This window comes from Cervus elaphus, chromosome 25 (genome assembly GCF_910594005.1).
Source record: "Cervus elaphus chromosome 25, mCerEla1.1, whole genome shotgun sequence".
Taxonomy (NCBI): domain Eukaryota; kingdom Metazoa; phylum Chordata; class Mammalia; order Artiodactyla; family Cervidae; genus Cervus; species Cervus elaphus.
The window spans coordinates 17,221,269-17,245,967 of NC_057839.1; the positions used below are offsets into that span (position 1 = coordinate 17,221,269).

Here is a 24,699-nt window from a genome sequence, read left to right on the forward strand (position 1 = left end):
ACTGTAATTAGTTAAAACAACATCAAGTGGCTACAGATCTGCTACCAAGCTTCCTCTGTGTTAAAAAAAAAAAAGCATTTATAATATATATATACAAAAAAGAGGGCAAAATGTCTAAACTGACACCTGTCCAAACAAGATAAACAGCAAGTAAGAAGATGAAAAGATTTCCACATTGTATGTCATCAAGAAAATGCAAATTGAAAAACAATGAGATACCACTAAACACTCATCAGAATGACCACATGCTGACAGTGTGGAACGACAGAAACTCATTTATTGCTGGTGGGAATGCAAAATACAGTCATTTGGAAAAAAAGGTACTAAGCATACTCTTACTATGCAATCCACCAATTATGCTTCTTGGTATTTACCCAAATGAGTTGAAAACTTACATTCACACAAAATCTTGCACACCAATGAGTTTAGCAGCCTTTTTCATGATTGTCGAAAATTGGAAGCAATCCAGATGTTCTTCAGTAATTGAATGGACAAATCATGGGACAATGGATTGCAATGGCTTATTCAGATATGAAATCAAATGAACTATCAAGCCACAAAAAAGGATGAAGGAAACTTAAATGCATATTCCTAAGTGAAAGAAAAGTGAAGTCACTCAGTCGTGTCCAACTCTTTGCAACCCCGTGAACTGTAGCCTACCAGGCTCCTCTGTCCATGGGATTCTCCAGGCAAGAATACTGGAGTGGGTTGCCATTTCCTTCTCCAGGGGATCTTCCCAACCCAGGGATTGAACCCCGGTCTCCTGCATTGGAGGCAGATGCTTTAACCTCTGAGCCACCAGGGAAGCCTCTGAAAAGCCTACATACTGTATGATTCCAGCTGTCTGATATTCTGGAAAAGGCAAAAATATGAAGACAGTTGAAAGATGATTGATTGTGGTTTTAGGGGATTGGTAGTGGGTAGGGCAGGAGGGGTGGGATGAATAGGTGAATTACAGGTGATTTTCAGGGCAGTGAAACTATTCTTTATGATAAGTGTATTGGTGGATACATAACATTATGCATTTATTAAAACCCATAGAACTATACAAAAAATGAATCCGATGTAAACTATGGACTTTAGTTAATAATAATGTATCAATATTAATTCATCAGTTTGAACAAGTGTAACACCAAATATAAGATGTTAATGATAGTGGAAACTGTGCGCAAAGGAAAGGAAGTATATGGAAACTGAGGAATTGGAGAAAGATTTTTCTTACTGATTTAAAAAAATAAACATGAAACTGTTTGTGGTGTTCTGGTGGATGTTATTACATCTGCATGAAACATCTATGAGTCTTTAGCCATTTTGTAACCATTTGGAGAGCTGCCATGGAAGAATCTGGCATATTTAGTGTGGCAGTATCTCAAAAAAGTAACAAATCCTGATGTTATTGAACCAGGTAATTGACCATAGAGCTGCGGTACTAGGGAGCATGATTTACAAGAAAATACATTTTCTTTCTGAGGCAGATTTTTTTTGTTTGTTTTTTGAAACTGAAGACATTCTACCAATGTAACCAAACCATCAAATAGAACTTTAACTTGCTGAAATTAATTTTATGAAACAGTCTGACAAAGACTTTAAAATGTGTATTTTGAGGTTGCTGGGAGAAATTAATTTACATTGTAATACAAAAATAGGAACAAATGAAACAACATTTGGTTATAAATAGGAATTAATTGTATGTCCCATATATGATTAAATATAGTGACTTAAATACAGATTCTACAAGTAGGATAAACTCTTGATTGGATAGAGTTATAGATTGAATTAGTTAATTGAAAGATAATTTGAAGAATTCATCCAGAAAAATTAAAAAAAATTATGAAGAGCAGATAAAAAAGAACAAATTGAGGCACTTCGACATAGAAGTTCCTGTTGGAAAGAATAGCAGGAATGATTGATAAGCAATATTTGAATAGATAATAGCTGAAAACTTTTCTGCAGAAGAACTAAAAGCCTCAGAAAAATGTACACTGAATACTGTGCAGGATAGGCCACACTGTGAAACAGTTTATAAAGCTGTCAAATATCAAAGAAAAAGAATTTTCAAAGATACTAAAGAGAAAAGATAGTTTACAAAGACAAAAATAGCAATTATATCATTCATTTGCAAAAATAGAAGGGCTGAGGGGGTCTCTGTATGGTTTCTTTTATAAAAAGACTCATCCTGTTTATGAGTGTTTTATCCTCATGACCTAAGCATCTCCCCAAAGGCCCACCTCCTAATACAGTCACATCAGGCATTAGGATTTCCAGAAGTTGGGAGCAATCAACTGAATTGAATGTTATTGGGAGTTCAAGTGAGAACTAAAAAATCGACCACAAAATTTGTCTACATGTATGCCCAAAAAGGGCTTCCCTGGTGGCTCAGAGGGTAAAGCGTCTGCCTACAATGTGGGAGACCCGGGTTCAATCCCTGGCTTGGGAAGATACCCTGGAGAAGGAAATGGCAACCCACTCCAGTACTCTTGCCTGGAAAATCCCATGGACTGAGAAGGCTGGTAGGCTACAGTCCACGGGTGGCAAAGAGTCGGACACGACTGAGCGACTTCACTTTCACTTTCATGTCCAAAAAAATCATTATTTAGGCTGCACTGAGTTATCTTGTTTGAAGCCCAGAGTACTTACTCATTAAATTATGTAAATTATTGCAGTCCATCTGTAACTTCATTGAGTGGAAGAACCTTGCCTTTTATTTTTATACTCTTGCCCTCTGAAGAGTAGGCAGTTGTTATTGGCATATCAGGGTCTTTGCTATTGTTGTTCAGTCGCTAAGTCATGTTGGACTCTGCGACCCCATGAACTGCAGCACACCAGGCTTCCCTGTCCTTCAGTATCTCCTAGAGTTTTGGTCAGACTCATGTCCATTGAGTCAGTGAGCCTATCTAACCATCTCATCCTCTGTCATCCCCTTCTCTTGCCCCTAGTCTTTCCTGGCATCAAGGCCTTTGCTGTTAGCTCAGTGATATTCTTTGACTTTTTCTTCTCCTTTCTGAATGATAGATATTTGTATAATACAGTTAAAAGTAATTGGTTATACACACACTTTTCTTAGCAAGTTAAAAAAAAAATCCTGCAATTGATCTCATACTCAATAAGTTAAATAAAGAAAGAAAAGTTAAAGTGAAATTATTTTTTTGTCACTATCTGTAGAAAAAGTTTTGTATATAAAGACTGAAATTATAAAATAAAACACAGTACATGAATTTTAGTGAGCTTTGCTCACCCATAATGTATCATTATATTGCTGATTGCAAATTTAAAATATTTTTGAAATTGCCAGGTAAATGCTAACAACAAATCACAGTAATCTTTTTCCTGTTTTTATAAAGTTGCAATTTTTTAAAATTATATAGAGATTAAAATTAATACATACCCATGTATACTCAATACCCTGAATTAGTAGCTGTTAACATTTTGTGGTAATTCAAGTTGTTTTGTTTTTTAAACAGAATTTTATAGATTAGCTGATGCTCACTTTGTACTCCTTAATTCCATCCTGTTTCTCTCCTAGGTTAGTATGATCCCTGAGATACTATGTTCTTCCTCTGCAGACTTTGGTAAGTTTGAGATATATATTTAGTGTTAAAAATATTTATAATAAAGCTTTATATACATATAGTCATATATCTACATTCTATCCCAATTTGAATCATAATGTATCCTATTGCAGCATTTCAACTTAATGTTATATAATTTATCCATGTTGATGTATGTGCCTTTAGTCCATCATTTAACTGCTATATAATACTCCAATGTAGAAATAGATTACAACTTTTTTTTCCCTGTTGATAGCCATTTTGGTTATTTCATTTATTCACTGCTACAAATAATGTTCCCTTACTTATTGTGGATGCTCATCTGCAAGAATTTCTTAGGGTTATGTATTTTAAAATGAAATGGCTGGGTCAAAAATGCACGTCTTCTTCTGGATTAGATATTGCCAGATTTGCTCTTTGTGGTGTTTGCACTTAATTTACCCTTTCATCAACAATATATTAGATGTCACCTCACACCAGTCAGAATGACCATTATGAAAAAATCTACAAACAATAAATGCTAGAGAGTGTTGAGAAAAGGGAACCCTCCTACACTGTTGGTGAGAATGTAAATTAGTACAGCCACTATGGAGAACAGCCTGGAAGTTCCTTAAAACTCTAAAAGTAGAGCTACCATATCATCCTGCAGTCCCACTCCTGGGCATATATCTGAAGAAAACTATAACTGAGAAGGAATCATGCACCCCATTGTTTATTGCAGCACTGTTTGCAATATTTAAGACACAGAAGCAACCTAAATATCTATTGACAGATGAATGGATAAAGAAAACATGGTGTGTGTGTGTGTGTGTGTGTGTGTGTGTGTGTGTAAATACATATATACAATGGAATACTATTCAACCATTAAAAAGAATGAAATAATGCCATTTGTAGTAACATGGATGGACTTGGAGATTATTATACTAAGTGAAGTTAGATAGATGAAGAAAAATATCATACAGTATCATTTATATGTGGAATCTGAAAAAAGAGTTGCAAATGAACTTATTTATAAAACAGAAACAGACTCACAGACATAGAGAATGAACTTATATTTATCAAGGGAGAAGTGTAAGGGGAGGGATAGATTGGGAGTTTGGGATTGACATATATACACTGCTATTTAAAATAGATAACCAACAAGGATGAACTGTGTAGCATTAGGAACTCTGCTCAATATTCTGTAATAACCTAAATGGGAATAGAACTTGAAAAAGAATAGATACATGTACATGTATAACTGAATCACCTGAAACTAACACAACATTGTTAATCAACTGTACTCCAGTATAAAATAAAACATTTTTAAAAATAATAAATAATTTTAAAAAAGAGGAAAAAACCCCAAATATTATATGTCCAGTTTGCCCAGTCCTCCCAAACACTTGATATTATCAAATTGTAACATTTTTGTCACTCTGATGAAAGAAACACTTCCATTTCTATGATTGCTAGCAAGATTGAACATTTCATTACTCATTTATTGGTCCTCAGGTTTTTTTCTCCTGCTACTTTCCTGTTTATACCATTAAAAAATTTTTTTGACCTGTCCCTTATATACTCTTGCCTGGAAAATCCCATGGACGGAGGAGCCTGGTAGGCTACAAGTCCGTGGGGTCACAAAGAGTTGGACACGACTGAGTTACTTCACTTTCACTTTCTATAGATTTATGAGAGTTCTTTCTATAGATTTATGAGAGTTCTTTCAATATTCTTGATATTTATTATGCTTCAGTTATATTGTTAAAATTTTTCTCCCACTTTCTGGTTTATGCTTTTTTAAATGTTTTAAAATTTTTCATTAATAAGTTTAAACTTACCAATCTTTTCCTTTATTGCTTTGAACTTTTGCACATTATCTAAGAAATCCTAAAGTAGTCTTTCAAAGATTAGAAGATATTTATTTTAACTATGTCAAATTCAAATCCAGTCCTATTGAAAGAATAAAATGTTTTGTATAGAAAGTGTATGGAATCTGGTTTTAATGTCTGTGAGGTAAATTTAAAACTCATCATCTTTAGAGATAGTCACTTGCTTCAATTTAATAATTTCAAACAAACACAAAATCAGAATTCTTCATCTCATTTTTTTCTGAAAATACAAGAAAACACAGTAACTTTAAGACATGGCTTGATTTTTAACTAAAAAAATTAAATTTAATTTATATGCTAATAATACATTAATAAACTACCTTATAATTTTTATTACCCTTAAAATTCCCTTGGTCCTTCTTCTCTGACTCTCAATCTCTTCTACCTTTGTTTTTCAGTCTCTGAAATAAATACACACATGTGTGCAATATATGTGTGTAGTGTACAAGTTTCTTCCTCTCCCATGTTTCCATTCATTTCATCTTTGATTTCCTGAAAGTGTCCATTTATTTACATTTAATTATATTTTTAAAACTGATAGCAAAGATATTTTTAGGTAGGGAGATTGCTATCAATTCCACTTTGCCCATAATCTTTATTTCTTTTTAAAATTTTAAAATTAATTTTTACTATTATTTTTTAAAGCCAGTGTGTCTCCCACTGAGAAGTGAGTGCTTTGTATACACTCTTTATCTTCCTTTCCACTATGGTTTATCACAGAATATTGAATATAGTTCCCTGTTCTATGTAGTATGACCTTGTTGTTTATCCATTCTACATATAATAGTTTGCATTTGCCAAACTCCCATTCCATCTCTCCTCTACCCCGATTCCTCCGTCATTTTAAAATGAAACGGTGAAAAGAGAAAGAAAGCTGGAGTAAAAACTTAACGTCTAAGAGTAGGGGATTGTTCGTTATAAAAATTTTAAAGAATTTCTGTTGCAACTTAAATTCATTCAGGGTTTGATTTAAATTTGTTACATATAATTCAACTGAAAAATAATGTCTGGGTAGTGCACTAAAACATTTCCATGCTAATGGAAGTGGTATGTATAGTGTTAGGAGGGCAAAATATTAATACAGTGTTTACATTGCAAGGTAAGGAATGCATGTGCTCTTAGTCACGTCCAGCTCTTTGGGACCTATGGGCTGTAGCCTCCCAGGCCGCTCTGTCCATGGGATTCTCAAGGCAAGAATACTAGAGTGGGTAGCTATTCCAGCCTCCAGGGGATCTTCCTGACCCAGGGATCGAACCTGGGTCTCCAGCATTTCAGACAAATTCTTTACCAGCCTAGCCACCAGGGAGGCCTGATAAGAAATGAGGGGGAATCGAATAGATTAAAAGTTACATGGTTACACGGGTAGCTTCTTTTTGTGAAAATACATTAGGATAACACTTTCATCAAGATATATTTATGTACTTTTATTTATGAATATTCTACTTCATTAAAAGTTCTTTAAAAAGGAGACATAAGAGATCAACCTCACGCAATGTATAGATCTGATTCCAATAAGTTTTTTAAGCCTTTATTTGCCATTGAGGAAATCTAGTACTTAATGAAATTAAGGGATTGGTGTTTTAAGTCAGTAGTGTAGTAGTGGCTATTTTTTTAGTCCTTATATTTTATATTTTAGAAATACAGTAAATATTTAATGAATGAAATGAGATGTTATCTGAGTTTGGCTTTAAGGTAATCTAGTGGGGTGGAACCAGTAATAGGAAAAGTGAACATGATTTGATACTTGTTAATAAAACTGGATAATGGATACATTGGGATTCATTGTACTATTTTTCTATTTTTGAATGTGTTTGAATTTTCTGTCATATAGTGAAAATGTACACACACACACAGAGTTAAACTGAGAATTCATCATTTCTTATGCTGATAATTTTTTACCCTTTTTCTTGCTATTTTTCTTAGGTCATTTGAAGGATAAGATAGGAATTTCTTGGAAATTTTTCATTACTCTGTTTAGACGCAGGATGGCACTCTTTGAATAAGTAATTAGCCAAAGTCCACTTCTCATTGAATAAGCTCCTTTCCTTTACAGTACTGCTGTTTCCTAAGGCAGTTTGTCTTAGATGAGAGTAAAAACTTTCCAGTCAGCTTATAGACATGATTACTACTCATACCTTAACTTTAAATTTTCTCTGCTGGTTGTGTCTACTACCAGGTTTTGAAAAATTAAGGATAAGTTTCAACTACTATTTCAAAGGTGGTTTGATGCAAAGCCAGCTCTGTGCCCACTCTTATTTTTAGTATTTACATTTATTGCTAAGAGATTAGCCAACTTGTATTCAGTTCAGTTCAGTCGCTCAGTCGTGTCCAACTCTTTGCGACCCCACGGACTGCCAACTTGTATATTTTAATGCAAATATCTATTATATCTATATATCTCCATATGAATCATCTTTATTTAAAACTGTCAGTTCCAACCTCAGGTCATGTTTCTACATTCTAAATGGAATTGAGCCAGATATAACTGATTGAGGTCAAGATGCAAACTATTGACTGTGGACAGATGCTTTCCCTTTTCAGTCCTCAAAGAAGAATAGAAATAACTGTATTCTTGGATGTTCTCAGTCTGATTCATGCCTTGTTTAGCCAACTATTCATGTATTCACCAGAAGTATTACACCTACTACCTCCGGTGTAGGAAGAAAAAAAAAAAATCAAATGAGCAATAGTGTTAACAGAAGCTTGAAACTTAAGAGCTGGTATTCAGAAACGCCCTCCTCCCCATCACCTTCCCTCCGGTCCAATTCCCCTTTCTGGTTCTGGCCATCGGAAATTGACTTGGCATTAACAGCGAACTGGAATTTCGAGGCGTCAATTCCCAGCCTCCCTCCCCCACCCCGCACTCCCCTCCCCTCGGAAACTCTTAAACCTCTCCCTACCCTCCTCTTAATGGTAGAGACAGATAAATGATGCAGCAGATTACACCGCTGAAAGGCAACATTTGTCCTGAGCTATTTTCACCTTTTTTCCTGTTTCCGATTTGTGTGCCAGACTTTGTTTGCTTTCTTTAGGACATGGAAAATATATTTGGGCATTTCACTCACAGTTGAATGCCAGTGACTTTTCCCCAGCAAATGAAAGTGAAAGTGCTACGTTGTAGCCTTGTTTTATCCTTAAAGTGTGGACGGGCAGCTGGTGTGTATGGCGTTGGTGGGGGAGGGGTTGGATTAGGAAACTTGAAGAACCAGTTTTCAGGTTTTGTTTGTTTATCTTGAGATAGCTGGAGGGTATCTGTCCCCTCCCCCTACTCTGGGGTCTGACTTGGGATTTATTTTCGTTGGGGCAGTCATTGAAGTTTCATTCAATATACTGTCTTAAAAAATATATACTTGTAGCTTTCCCCGGTTGCACTTTAAAACACCATCCAGTCTCACCCTCATCTGGAAATAATGCAAGCTTCTCTCTCTTCCCCCGCTCTCTCCTCCCCCACTTTTTTTTTGCTTTTAAAGCCCCACATAACCTGAAGTCAGTAATCAGATGGAAAATGTGCTGGTCTTAGTTTATTTTAGTCTACTTTCCCTTTTGTTGGCAATTTTGCTTGTTGAGGTATATTAAGGGGGAGAAAAAGCTCACACATAGGCATTTTGTGCACTTGTAGCTACCGAGTCTTGAAATCTGCCACTGATTGATGTTTACTATAGTTTCCTCAGAGACACTGTTTATGTGAAACTTTTAACATTGTTGCGTGGACTTTAAAAAAAAATACACGAAGAAGGATACCAGAGATATTAACAGTGACATTAGTTCATCTAAAGCCATTCATCCTCCCTCCCCCTTGCCTTTTCCAAGAAACTACTAATCACAAACCAAGCTAGAATTTCTAAAAAGAGGTTAGAGGAAGAGGAGGAAACGAGGCGGAGTGGGGAAGGGGATTGAGGTTAGAAGGGCCAGGATCTCTCTCATTCACAGGGTGGAAAAGTTGACATTGTCTACACCCTTCTGAATGGCTGGTAGTTGGTTACCCCGATTGTACCTCTACCTCCCCTCCCCCTCCACGTGACGGCCCAGGACACATGCGCACCCGACGCAGCCCGGCACATCTGCAGACTGACGTCAGTGTGCTCTGCCTCTGAGGAAAAGCTGCCAAAATTTTCTACTGCTGCAATTCAAGTTGGCTGGGGGCCGGTAGTGAGATCTAGGGCTACTTCAACAAAACTTTGCTGCCCTTCCTGCTCTTCTTGTCTTCTTTTCTCCTGATACCTTTTGATGCTCTTCACATGTTATTTGCATAGCAAAGGCACTAAGCTGTCCAGGAAGAGAGGGCACCACTTCCACCCCCAATAAGTCTTTTTTTTTTCTTCCTTCCTTTCTTTTTTTTTTCTTTCCTTTTTTTTTTTTTTTGTAGGGAGGGGGTGCGGGAGAGAAAGGGGGTTTGCAAAGGCAGCATCTCAGGATGATAGCCTGGATGTATTGAAGGCATCTTTTTTCCTGCCAAATCGGAAAGTCCGTTCTCTAAAGCCCGGGTTAGCCAGACTATAGGGTTTTATTCTGGCTGCAGAATAACTAACTCACTGCTGTGGCTTTGCAAAGGGGGGCAGAAAAAAAAGAGGAGAGGGAGTACGTGAGTCGTCCAGTGCAATCTCTATTGTTTGAAACTTACTTTTTATCAGAATTTGAAGATGAAAACGGTAAGGAAGAGTTCACAATATTCAATGAAACCGGTTTTTTTAAAATTAAAACTTGTGCTTTGCTTGTCTTCCGAATAACGCGTAGAAAACTTTTTTCTGTGTGTGCTTTTTTTTTCCTTTTTCTTCTTCTTTTTTTTTTTTTTTTAATGGCAATGAGTGAGCTTGACTGAACTCATTTTACAGATAGAAATCTTTTAACTCCAGACTAGTCGGGGGTTGGAGAATTCTGGGTCTTGCAAATATTTTATGATGCAAAAAGAAATATATGTTTATTATACAAATAGACATGTTTTGTGAATTATGACTTGATTATGATTTTTGTGGTCTTTGATCACCAAGTAGTAATTGGGAAAGTAATAATGATGTGATTTTAATCTGATTTTCAGTTCTTAAAAAAAGACCTGCATTTTACAGTTTCAAGTCAGTGTCTTAAGTAGTCAGACAAGTGCATATTTTATGCCTGGGCTCAGAGGGCAGAATTAATGTGCTAGCTATAGTCCCGATGCTCTAGATATGTTAAGCTCTTAATAGGCTAATCAAAGAGATGGAAACGTGTGTTTTTGATTTACTTTTGGCCACTTGGGACATGGTAGGCTCATAACCTTCTGGAGCCTTGAATATCGGGATATGTCCGTGTGTATGGTATATGGGATCAAAGTTCAGAGACTGGAGAGGGGATTGTGCTGGAGGGGTTATTGGAAAGCTGCCTTCAGATAATGTTTACTATAATTCCTGTCTTTGGTAATTTCTTTCCTTGTTGTAGTGGAGAGAGGGAGAGAGTGAGAAAGCGCACTGAGAGGGAACAAGAGAGTGAGTTTCTTACTCTTGTTTTTATTTGAGCTGCCGGTGCAACGCGTTTGGGCCAAATGCCAACTGTCTGGGTCACACGCGTTTTATCCAAATAGATTTAGCGCTGCTGTCTGGAAATGGGCTGCTGAATGTTAACTTTAGGATCAACTCAACCAGGGCAGCTCAGACTGTTACCCTCTGTCTGGGTGAAGTGGGGTGGGGGTGGGGGGGCTGGAGGGGGGGGCGAGACTGAGCAGAATGACGGAGGAAAGGGGAAACTGAACTATTGCTTGGAACTTTTAAAAACACACTGGAGTGTGATTTTCAACATACTCTTATGTTCAAATTTCTCAGACAATTTTTTTTCTTTCCTTTTTTAGGTTATGTTGATTAGACTGAAACTTAGATGTGTGAATGACAGCTCTCAAAATTCATGACAGGAAAATAAATGTAACATAAGACTGGTGTAGTTGAAAGGAAATTGAGAAAATTAATTTTGGAGATAATTGTTTTCCTGTGTTTCGCCGAAGTGGTAGCTGCAGTTCCAGTTTATATTAATTTAGTGTTTATATGTGATCATTGGTATTTTAGATTTTTGAAGAATAGCTATAGAGGCAAATAAGCTGATTTCAAACAAATCAACCTCATTCAATTTCTTACAAATGGCAGCAAATGAAATCTGTGTTGTGGTATGAATAGTTTTGTGATTCTCAAGGGCAAAACTCTCTAACCTCAAGACTTGAAATACTTTAATACTTTTCATGTCTGAGCCATTGCATGTAAGATTAATTCTTATTCTTGTCTATTCTTACTACTTCCTCTTCATTTCCTTAGCAACCATTAGTAGTTGCTGGTGCTTTGGGATGGTCCTCTATGCCAAATCTTATGCTGTGTGTGACTTTTGTGAGAGAATAAAGAGAGTTAACATATTAAGAGAGTTGATAGCACATTCTCTGGAACATTTCTGGGGAGAAGAGTAAAAGGTGGAAGAAGTGGATAGCTCTCTTGGTTCTACTAAAGGATTATCAACATTTTGAGCTAATGTCAAGAGAAAAAGGTGTTTCTGTTTTTCAGGAGAGAAGTTATAATACAGATAACATATTTAACTTGCCATCTGGAAAAAACATTTGGGCACTATATGTAATTTGGGACTTGATTTTTATAGAATAATATTGTGTAATTTTGCTTTTGGCTCGTTTGCTTTTCTTGCTAGGTAAGTTTTAAGTCTCCTTAACTACACCTTTCCTTGGAAAGCAGTCTCACAGAATTTACTAATGACCTGTAAACTTTTGTATTTCAAGCCTTAGCATATAATGGTGATGGTTTTGTTGCTAAGTTGTGTCTGACTCTTGCGACCCCATGGACTGCAGCCCGCCAGGCTCCTCTGTCCATAGGATTTCCCAGGCAAGAATACTGGAGTGGGTCGCCATTTCCTTCGCCAGGGATCATGCTGACCCAGGAATTGAATCCGTGTCTCCTGCATTGCAGGTGGATTCTTTACTAATTGAGTCACCAGGGTAGCTAAATATTTGTTGAATGAATAATTGGAAAATGAAATAAGAAATTAATTTTCACATGTAAAAATTTAAGTACCTGAAGGAAATGTAGTATTATTGCTTCCTCAGTGAAGATAAAATCGGCTTTAAAAATATAATCAGAATTAAGATGAATGGAAGAAGTCAAGAAGGATGTCATATGTGTTCTTTAGCTCCATAATGATAGTTCTTGAGAGGAAATTATTACCTTGGCTACTCCTAGATCATTTGAGTCGGAAGTACAGATGATAGAGGAAAAAGACAAGCAAGTACCCTTCAACCAGGGTGAACTAGTGAGGAAATCAGTAAAGTTTAAGTTGTTTAAAATTATTTCTACTTAGTGTCGCTTTGATCGATGGAAGCAGGTAAATGATCCCTTAACTCTACTGATTGGTGCATTTGTCTTAGGGGAAAAAGTTATGTAAAATCAATGTAAAATGGAAGTTTTGATTCTGTTTTCAAATTTAAAGTAGTTGTTAGTCCAGTTATCGTGACCTAAATTCTTTACTGTTCGCTCTAATAGATGATATGACCTAGTTGATTCCATCATCATATCCAACTGTTCCACATTCTTAAGGGACGAAGGAACATGAAACTCCTTGAAGGAAGGCCTTTGAAAAATGATGAGTCAGATATTGAGGAGAAGGGGACTAATATTTATTTAACTATTGAAGTGAAGCATGTGGACACTTTACATCATGTATAATCTAATCTCTCAGCAAGCCTTTGTAAGGTAGATATCATAATCATGTTTTTATAGATGAGGAAACATCTTATTAGAGTTAAGTAACTTGCAGCCAAAACAGGACTCAAAACCTTTTGTATTTTCCACAGCATAATGCTTCTGCTGTCCAATGTAAGGACATTATGCTTTTTGGATAATTATGTACTATTTTAAGATTAATCTGAATTTTGGAAACTATATCTGGAAAAGTTAGTACCTATACATATTTGCTTATGATGTCCAGGTTAAATTCTCCAGTAGGTGTCAGAAAGTAAGTTCAGCTGTTCATTTTTATTGTATAGGTGACTAAGAGTGGTTAGATATATTAGTTGTTGACTTTAATTAAACTTGAGCCCACTAATTTACTTATTATTAAATTTCTTCACTGGCACTGGAAGCTTGAAAAATGTGAGGAGGGGAGGAATGAATGAGAATGGAGAAAGAGACTGAAATTTATTGAGTGCCTATGCGCCAGATACTGTAGCCAATGGTAGAACCAGGACTATAGCACTGGTTTGTTTATCTTCAAAACTTCTGCTCTTTCTATTATGCATCAATGTTCTTTTTTACTACAAGTTCTTAAATCAAATGTTAGTGTACTTTTGGCCAGGTAATTCATACTGCTTTTTCTCTGAATGTTATACTTGCTTACTTAACTTGGGCACTTATAAGATAGTGGTAGTAATGGTAAAGTAGAGGTTAAAAAACTGTGAAGAGCAGGAAATTTCTCAAGGGGAAAAAACAGTTGTTTCCTAAACCTGGCTCATTATAAGTTTGTCATTTTTAGAGCCTAGGAAAATAGGAAAAAAAGGATAAATATGATTAAATACAAATCTATCATCACTTACTAAAAAATTAACTCAAATATGTTTATTATATATTCCTCTTTAAAGGAAGATTAAAGTATATGAGGGACACACTTAATGTCATATATTTTTATGCCCAACACTCAAGTAATCTGAAAAAACAATAACGAAGAGTAAATGTTTATGAAGCAACAGTTAAGCAGTTGGAGACTGTACATAAATAGGCTGGGAGTCAAGATAACTGGATTATTTTCATTACTGTTGACCTTGTACAACACAGGTTTGAGCTGCAAGTCCCATATACAAGAATTTTTTTTTTCAATAGTAATACTATAGTACTACACTATCCTTGATTAGTTGAATCTATTATGGAGAAGTCACATATGTAGAGGTCCTCCTGTAGTTTATAATTCACATTTTTGCAGAAACTGGGTACTGCCCGCTCACACATTATTCAAAGGTCTGTTGTGCTGTTATTGAATGATGGTGTAATTTAATCTCTTTATAGATTTTTGCCTGGAAAGAATATATAGTGCCTGTTGTTTTGCCTAAATTACTGTAGAAGAAATTTTGAGATAAAACAGTTATTGTGTATCAAGTTGCTTAAAATTTCATGTTAATTAACATCATTTATGAATATTTAGTTTGATACTGGTCATATGCAATGGCTATTGAATAGTAAGTTAGAATAATTTAAAATGGAAATGTGATATAATAGAAAGAATTTAGACTTTAAAGCCAGATAATATTATATATGACTCGGTGCCCTGCTGTTTTCCAGTTATGTGGCCACTATGAGCTTCAACTTCTTTTTCTGTAAATTAGCAGCTGTATTAGTTATCAGTTGGTGCAAAAATTATCACCATAAATTTAGCAGCTTAAAGAACACACTTTTATTAACAGTATCTGTGAGTCAGGAGCCTGAGCATGGCTTCCTCTGTCTTGTGCTTCAGAGTCTCTCAAGAGGCTGTAGTTAAAGTGTTGGCAAGGACTAAGGGCACCGCAGAACACCTGAGTGGGGAGGGATATGCTTATAAGCTCACATATTCAAGATTTAGTTCCTTGCAAGCAGTAGCATTGAGGGCTGCATTTCTTAACCAGTGATTATCTGAAGGCTGCTCTCAGTTCCTTGCCATGTGAGCCTATCCATATGGCAACTTGTTTCATTAAAGTCCAGTAAGGGAGTCTACCGTTAAGATGGAAGTCAGAACGCTGTGGGAGAAGGTGAGGGTGGGATGTTGCGAAAGAACAGCATGTATATTATCTATGGTGAAACAGGTCACCAGCCCAGATGGGATGCATGAGACAAGTGCTCGGGCCTGGCGCACTGGGAAGACCCAGAGGAATCGGGTGGAGAGGGAGGTGGGAGGGGGGATCGGGATGGGGAATACGTGTAAATCTGTTGCTAATTCATGTCAATGTATGACAAAACCCACTGGAAAAAAAAAAAGATGGAAGTCAGAATCTTTTGTAATCTAATCATGGAAGTGACATCCTCTCACTGTTGAGGTGTCATATTAGTTAGAAACAAATTACTCCAAGGAAGGAGGTTACAAAATGGCATGGGTATTAGGAGGCAGGATCACTGGGGCCATTGCTCACACAGGGGCAATAATACCTACTTTATAAGATTATAATGAATATTAAAAGGAGTAACATATATTTAAAGTTCTCTTTGTTTTTAGACCTGACCTTAAACTACCTTTCTAGATAATACCTGTCTTCTGCATAGGAACCAAACTTACTATCATTACTAATAATATTTTCCATTTTTTCTTGCCATCTATACTTTGTGGAATATGTTTCTTTAATTTGTAATGATTGCCCCCAGAAACTTGACTTGTCAAATTCTGTTCATCTTCCAGGGTGTATCTCAAATGTTTTTTTTTTTCATAACATTTCCTTCACCTATCTTTCTTTGACTCATAAGTCATCCCCTTCATCTGATCTCTTATAAATACTTTTGTAAGTTTATTATGGCATATGTCAGTTTGTCTTGAGTTTTTTCTTTTTTCTTAGGTTATGATTGCCTAAAGATTGTGTCTTAATCTTTTCTTATCTCCATGTTGTTATAGCATCATTTTTAAAACATGTAACACAACAGTTGTTGATTGGTTGAATTAGTTTTTCAAGGTTTATCAATTTAATAATTTATAGACACAGACTTAAGAGACTTGAAATGATAATGGGTTTTTTTTATATATTGTAATAACCAATATTTCTAGCACTATAGGGGATGAAATATTCCAAATAAGTTAATTTTACAGTTAACCTTTTGAATATCAGGTATTTAGCTATAACACAGTCATACACACAATATGAACTGTTAAGCTATGTAAGGACCATTTGTCTCTACCTTCAATGTATTACTTTGGGTTTCCAAAGCTACTTTTTGGTTTTTCCTCTTTTTTTTGGTTAACTTTTGTTGTCTTTACTGAGCTACTTTTTAGTCCTTTTTTTGTTTCCTTATTCCAAAGTGCTGTGTGCTAGAAGCTCAGGTAGCCAAATACGCCAGTGTTCTGTGTAAAATGTGAAATCATGGCCTCTGAGTGAAGTTGTTAAGTCAGAAGAAAAGTACATGAGATAGGACATGAAATCTGTTGTATTACCTGAACTGAATTTTTAAAAATTCTTTTCAGAAAACAAATTACTTTTCTTTATACTTATATTCTAGATAAATTGTCTCCTATGTGTTGCTTTATGAGTCAAAAGATTTTCAGATAAAGTCAAGGGTTACAGTAAATATGCTTCAGCTTTTCAGAAGTTTAATTTATGCTACAGTCTGAATTTTCACAAATAGCTGCTTAATACCACTGTGTATTTATAGATCTACTCTCTAAGAATAAAATGATAGTCAACAAATCAAACTCTAGATAGAGGTGTACTAAATGTTAAAGAATACAGTCACATACTGTTTATCACTTTCATAAAATGAACTTTGTGAAGTCAGCCTGGTTTATATCAAAAGGTTAGTCACTATACAATGTTATTTTCAAAGTTTTAAGAAGAGAATTTTTATGATCCTCTTTAGGTTCCTTCTTTGATTATTAAGTAGCTTTGATATTATCCTTCTAAACATTTAGGTTTCCAGTTTGGTACTTAGTCTTGTGAATGTTTATTTACACTATGAAGGACAACAGTGGTCTGATTTAATTATGTAATTTTGTAGTATATGTCCTTTGGCAAGCATTCTGCAATATTGATCTGTCCATTCAGAATGTTTATCAATTAACCTTAATTTTTTTTTTTTAGGTTAAAAAATGGCCATACTTTAGTGACTATTCAGCCTAATGCCCTGCTTATGAAAATTTCCATCATTCTTTTTTTCATTTTGGATTGAGAAAATGAATCCAAATATTGAAGAAAGTACGAGATGTTGGGAAAAAATACCTGCTAAATAGTGGAACATCTAATAACTAATCTGCAAGAAGTTGTAAAGAAATAAAATTGTTATGCTTCGATTTTGGTATGGTATTGACTCTCTAGAACATAGGTAGCCCTCTAAAAAATCATCCAGTTATCTAAATTATGGAAATTTTGTGGAAGACGTTGACCTGGATTTTGAGCCTCGTCATGGCTTCATCGGAATTTCAGAGTGACTACAGGCTTTCATACAGTTCTCAAGGTAGGATTCCTGCTTTTGAAACTGACAAAAAAATATTGCTATTAATCTAACAAGGAAAGATTCTGAATATTTAGTTGAATGAACATTTTCTTTGAGATGTATAATGGTAGGAGCAGAGACCTACTGTGTCAATTCAGTGCTAGTTTCAGAAATGTTAATGTTAATAGTCTTTTAACTTGTCCTACTAGTATTTAACATCTAGTGCATTTTAGAGTTGACTGGTCTTCCTCAGAAGACCCTGGCCTCTTCTTCTGATTCTTAACTTTACTAATATACTCACTGTCAGGGTTTACAGTAAAGATCATGTTCAAAAGGAATCCAAAAGTTATTGCTATAGAAGAATAGAAACCAAATTCTGACATAAGATCCTTGTGGACCCTTAATATAAAAATGTGTTTCCAAACTTAAGAATTCTGATCTAAGGACTAGAAGCTAGATAAAAGAATTAGAAGAAGTTCAACTTGTCAAGTTCTAATCCATGTTTGAAAGTCGCTCAGTTGTGTCAAGACTCTTTGCGACACCGTGATCTATACAGTCCATGGAATTCTCTAGGCCAGGATACTGGAGTGGGTAGCCTTTCCCTTTCACAGGGGATCTTCCCAACCCAGGGATTAAAGCCAGGTCTCCCGCATTGCAGGTGGATTCTTTACCAACGGAACCACAAGGGAAGCCCATAATTTTAGTCCATAAAATTGAACTTTTTATCATAGAAAAGATGTTACCAGAGGTCCTAGGAATGAAGATAATTTTGTTTTCCACAGACCAGTCCAATTCTTAAAGAGTTATTGAAAGCATACCTCTTTGAATTGTCCTCCCATGAATGTATAGGAACAGATTTTTTTTTTTTTTTTTTGTCCTGATAAGCCAGGTTTTCAGGACCATTATGGATTGATATATATATCTAAGAAGTCCATATGTACAAAATGTGGCTCTCAAATCAACAAAGCCATAGCATTTAATATAAACTGTTATTTATAAGTGAAATAAGTATTATTTTTAAATTTTTTTCCATTTGGTCATGGTTTCATGGGAGTTTATATTTGTGGATGAACTTCATATTTAGACAGTGAAGCAATGTGCAGACATTTGGTTCTGCCTTAGTGATAAACTTAGCTAAAGGAAGATATGGTTAAGAAGGTAAATTGGTAATATTTAGTGCATCTAGGTGAGGAAAATATATTTAATAGTCTTCTGAATTTTTTACTGATCTAGTAATTTTTAAACAGCTGTACTGTAATATACATACCATATAATCACCCATTTAAAGTATACAATTCCTTGGTTTATAGTTATTTACTCACAGAGTTGTACGACTATCATCACAATCAAATTTAGAACATTTTTATCAACCCCAAAAGAAATTCTGAACTCATTAACGGTCACTCCCCACTTCTCTCCAAACCACCTTATCCCCAGTCCTAGGCAACCTCTGGTCTGTTTTTGTCACATAGAGGTTTGCCTGTTCTGTATATTTTATATAAATGGTATAAATGGATCATATGTGACTGGTTCTTTTCATTTAGTCTAGTGTTTTTATAGTATTAGATAATGAACTTTGATTATGAAGGCTGTTATGAAGATTCATTCATGTCATAACATGTCTCAGTATTCCTTTTTATTGTACAATAATTTGCTGTATGAATACATCACATATTATTCATCCATTCATTCATTTATCAATTGATGGACATTTGGGTTATTTACCACTTTTAGTTATTATGAATAATGCTGCTGTGAACATTTTTGTGCAAGTTTTTGTGTGGATGTATGTTTTACTTTCTCTTGTAAAAATACCTGAGAGTGAAATTGCTGGGTCAGATGGTCGTTCTATGGTTAACTTTTTGAGGAACTGCCAGGCTGTTTTCCAAAGTGGTTGCTGTATTTTACATTGTGACTGATAATTAAAAAAAAAAGTTCGACAAGGTTGTAGAGGTTCTGTGTAAACTCTTTTGGGTAACTTTCACAACATTTTATCTGAATGAAATTCTGTTGCTTTACATATGTGTACTTTTACCAATATTCTTATGTATTATAGAATTTAGCTGTTAGAATTCATGTTTTCAAATTAAATTTAAAAAAAAAGCACTTTTCAAAAAACTTTAAAATACTTTTTTAAGGAATGGAATATTTGGAACTTAATTCATCTTGAGATTTTAAACTTTTGCTTTTTCATTTTTGCTTAATATGTTTTCCCATACTTCACATATAATGATGCATAGTTTTAAGGAATATAGTTGCTTATACTGCTACTTCTTTGATCTGTTAAATTTTCTTTTCTTCCATGTGTTTTTTCTGGATTTTCTGCCTTGTGATTACAAAGAGGAATTCCTGACTTATCTAGAACACTACCAGCTAACTATTCCAATAAGAGTTGATCAAAATGGAGCTTTTCTCAGCTTTACTGTGAAAAATGATAAACACTCCAGGAGAAGACGGAGTATGGACCCTATTGATCCACAACAGGCAGTATCTAAGTTATTTTTTAAACTTTCAGCCTATGGCAAGCACTTTCACCTAAACTTGACTCTCAACACAGATTTTGTGTCCAAACATTTTACAGTAGAATATTGGGGAAAAGATGGACCCCAGTGGAAGCATGATTTTTTAGACAACTGTCATTACACAGGATACTTGCAAGATCAACGTAGTACAACTAAAGTGGCTTTAAGCAATTGTGTTGGGTTGGTAAGTAGATGTTATAATTTTAAATTTCTGATGGGGAAATAAATTCACAATGTAAATGTCTTTTCTCAGATTAATAATATACACACATATATTTATATGGTTTATCTAGGGAAGGAAACATTCTAAAATTTTTGTTATTTCTATTGCCTTTGCTTTTGATAATCTTTTTCATAATGTTTGCATTGAACTTTCAAAGTAGGAACAATGTTTAAAACCCTGTATTATTAGTAGAGGAGTGAATGAAACCGCTCATTTCCTTTTAGAGTTATATTTTTCTGATCAAATACTATATGCTTAATGCATAGACAAAACTCAGTCATTGATGAGGAACTTAAGGGTATTGTGTGTATGTATGTATTTGTATTATGCAGGAAACCATGACACTGATTACCTCTTTAAGTTTCTTTCATGTCTTTCTCTGGTAATCAACATAACTTAAAATTACTTATGACCTATTTAGGTTTATAAGTCCTTGAAGCAAAATCTTATGTATCAATCAATGTCTCTTTAGAAAATATTTTTTTCCTACATTTATCTGATAATTGATAATCTTATTTTATCCTGAAACTGGATTTCAAGAGTATAGGTTCTATGCTGGGCATTTGAGTCCATTCTAGTCTAATGGTAAATACACAGTTCAAGGTTGCACATAGTAATGATTGTAGAACAAAGCACATTCTTCCATTTCTACTTCCTGTATTTCACACTTCATCTACTGCTTTTCAGGCTAGTGTAGATGTTCTGTTACAGCTTTATTGGTTTAAAAGAGTACAGACATTTTGATGCTCAACTCACATTTTCAGAAGCTGTTTTTTTTTCCTTATTCTATCATATCCATATCCTCAATCTTATTTCAGTATAAAAAAGTGTATGGAGTTGAGTTTAGATAGGTTTTAAATTTCAGAGAAGTATTAAGAACTACATAGTGGAGAAAAATTTTTGCTATAGGTATATATAAGAATTTGCTCAAATGTCAATTTTCTGTAATATTAATAAGTCAAAATGATTACTTAGATTTTAATATTTGGGTTAATTCCTATAGTATAGACACATTGAATATATTCATCACTAGTTTCTTTGTCTCTAAGCAGTTTTAAACTTTATATACAAAAGAGATTCCTCTTTTTGAATAAATTATCTAAAATATTTTAAAACTTATGATATTTACTGTTAAATATGATAGAAAAATACTGTTCTTAGTCATTAACCAAGCTCTTTAAATTTGGCATTAACATTAATTATGCCATTGATCATTTTAACACGGTGGTCGAATGAACAGATCTGAGATTTAGGAAAAAAGCTAATTCCATTGTGAAAGTTGAGGGAAGAGGAGTGAGTGGAGATATGAAGATGAGTTAGATTGTATAGGAGATAATGAAGGTCTATACCAAGACTATGGCACTGGGAATGGAGCAGTTAGAATGAATTTGAACCTCATTTGGGGGAGAAAATTTATAGGATTTGTGTCTTATTGATTTTTCTTCCCTAGCATATAGTACATAGTGGATATTTAATAATATTTTAAAAAATTGAAATATTATTGAACTGGATGTGAAATGGAGGAGAGAAAGTAATTGAAGATGATTGAGATTTCACTTTTGGATGGGGCCATATATGAATTTTACTAATAGAGAAAAGTCATGATAGTGGAATGCTAGATTCTAAAGGAAGATGAAGATAGTGATTTTGATATAGTAAATGTGAAGAATCTGAAGAAATAAAGATTAAAGATTCCAGTTGGCTTTTGGAAAATATAGCTTTGAAATTTACAAAAGAATTTTATTCTGGAAACAAATAATTTGAGAATTGCTGATATAAGTGACTGCTGATGGAATGGTGAAAGACGCTGATAAGGCAAAGGTGAGAAGAAGGTTTTAAAGGGAATCTGTACTTAAGGGAATAGCAGAGTGTCACTCATCCATTTTTCATCCTCATTGAAACTTTCTGTGTCTCTCGTTCTCTTTTTTTTCCTATTCATTAGCACCTGTTTTGGGCTTCCCTTGTGGCTCAGCTGGTAAAGAATCTGCCTGCAATGCGGGAGACCTGGGTTTGACCCCTGGGTTCGGAAGATCCCCTGGAGAAGGGAAAGGATACCCCCTCCAGTTTTCTGCCCTGGAGAATTCCGTGGACTTGTAGGGGTCGTAAAGAGTCGGACCTGACTGAGCGACTTTCACTTTCACGTTTAGCACCTGTTTTACTTTGCTTCCTATTGAAACTGTGTGGTGTTGATTCACTTTGATTTCTTGATTTAGGGGTGGTCTACCAGGTTTATAACTGAAGTTTCCATTTCTCTTTGGCAACTAATAAGGAATTTGTGAGCAGATACTATGTAAATATCCTTTCTCATCACACTTTCATTCGCCAGTTTTAGTAATTCTCATGTTTATTCTTCTTTTACATCATGTTATTTTTAAAATGTGTCCAACTCTGTGACCCCATAGACTGTAGCCTGCCAGGCTTCCTCTGTCCATGGAATTCTCCAGGCAAAAATCCTGAAGTGGGTAGTCATTCTGTTCTCCAGGGGATCTTCCCAACCCAGAGATTGAACCTGAGTCTCCTGCATTGCAGGCGGATTCTTTACCTTCTAACCCAGCAGGGAAGCCCTATATCATGTTACATTTTTAATCAAATGGAATATATAAATAAGTTTTTCTAAAATCCCATTTTTCTAAGGTCCTTTCTAACCAATTTTGTTTTTAATTGTTCTATATAAAATAGTTTTCAATGTGGAGATTATTGGTGCTTCTAATCATATTTCCTTACCCATAATTTCAATTTTACAATGCTTATACCACTCATCCATTTCCTCAGCCCTTGTATCTATTGCTTGGAATATATTCCATTCTTCTTTGGAGGCATTTTTCTTGGAGTATATGGGTTAATCAATTTCTTAAGCTAGTAATAGCTCAAGATCTTGGGGTTTCTTTTTTCCTAGGTTAGTTCCACATTTTCTTTTTGTTTACAGAATTTGCATACTTGTTTTGTTGGAGAACATTGTTAAGTAATTACCTCAGAAAAGGTGCCTGAGAAGTAAAATTTCTGAGTCTTTGCCTATTTCAAAGTGACTTTATGTTGCCCTCTTGTTTGGTTAATAATTTAGCTATATATAGAATTCTAGGTTCAAAAATAGTTTTCCTTTAGGACCATGGATGGTAGAATTGGAAAAGGGAAATATGGGGTATCAAACTTATCTCTATGGTTTTATATCTTAGGAAAAGATTTAAAGGTCTAAAAAAATTAGCACTGATTTATTTTGGTGGCAGATAAAAGTCTGCTTCTTGTTCTTTACTTTAAAATTTTTTCTTTCTTCAAGATGGTGTGCTTTTCTTTTTACCCTCTTTGTTTCAGGAATTGTATAATAATGTGGTGAGCTGTGGGTCTTCTGTCCTTACTCCGACTTTGTATTTGATAAGCACTTTCAATTTAAAGACTCTCCTTCAACTAAGAGATATATAAAAAAAAATTTCTTAGTAACTTTCTCTCCTTATCCCCCACCATCCCATTCTGTAATTGGTTCTCCTCTTTTCTACCCCCGCCCTTTTTTTTTTCGTTTTTGTTCTAAGGTCTATGAAATTTTCCCACTTTTGCTTTCTTTTTCTTTAATTTATTTAAAAGTTATAGCAGTCATATTTATTATTTTCAACAGATCTTTTCCAGGTTGTTTCTTTCTTTGTATTTTGTTCTTACTTCATGAAAAATTATTTTCTTTTATCTCTCTAAGAGACTAAATACTATACACATAGTTAGAAAAGACTAACAACCCCATTAGACTTTCTGTTCATTTAGTTATATTCACAGTTGCCTCTACATTTTTCATTATTAATTCATCCATTCATCAAATGATTATAAGTACTTATCATTGTAAGAGGCACTGTTCTAGGTGATAGGAGTATAACAGTGAGCAAAACAAGAATCCATGTAATCATATAGCTTGCATTCTAGTGGAGGAGATGCACAATTAAGTAAGTAAGAATCATAATATGTTGGATAGTGAAAAGTTCTAAGGTAGAAAAAAATATTTACTTAAGACCTTAAAAGGAATAAGAAAAGAAATAATGACATCTGAGGGATAAGATTTCCAGGTAGAAATCTTTAAATATAAAGGTCTGATTTGAGAGTGTTTGAGGAACACCAAGATTACCATGGCTAGAGCTAAGTGAGAGAGAGCAAGAGTAATGGAAGGTGAAGTTAGAAAGAGAACTGGTGGCAGATGTTAGGCTTTAGAGAAGACAGTAAGGAAAGAATCAGTGATGATTCCAAGCTTGGGGCCTGAGCAACTAGAATATATTAATAGCAGCCATTAATGAGATGAGAAAGATGTAGGCATTAATTGAGATGGAAAGCTGTAGGAGTACTAGGTTGGGGGGTTTTATATATCATAATTTCACATGTTGAACTTGAGATACTATATAGGATGCTAGATATGCAAGCCTGGAGTTTAGGAGAGGGATGTGAGTTGTGAACTTA

At 34.8% G+C, this 24,699-nt stretch overlaps 1 protein-coding gene across 9 annotated transcripts in view; it reads left to right on the top strand.

Moving 5' to 3' along the window:
- Window positions 1-3,448: 3,448 nt before the first annotated feature.
- Window positions 3,449-24,699, top strand: part of ADAMTS6 (ADAM metallopeptidase with thrombospondin type 1 motif 6) — a 283,080-nt gene continuing 261,829 nt past the window's right edge. For 2 of the 9 annotated variants that reach the window (XR_006337768.1, XR_006337769.1), the window contains exons 1-3: window positions 9,518-10,068; window positions 17,175-17,547; window positions 19,868-20,232. Coding sequence is in view for 5 of the 9 variants with exons in the window: in XM_043887166.1 (XP_043743101.1) it covers window positions 17,451-17,547; window positions 19,868-20,232 (462 nt within the window). In the remaining 4 variants the exon portion in view is untranslated. Of the gene's footprint in view, window positions 3,570-9,517; window positions 10,069-17,174; window positions 17,548-19,867; window positions 20,233-24,699 lie in introns of those variants that run through there. The other 7 variants (XR_006337766.1, XM_043887169.1, XM_043887166.1 and 4 more) reach the window with 6 other exon arrangements.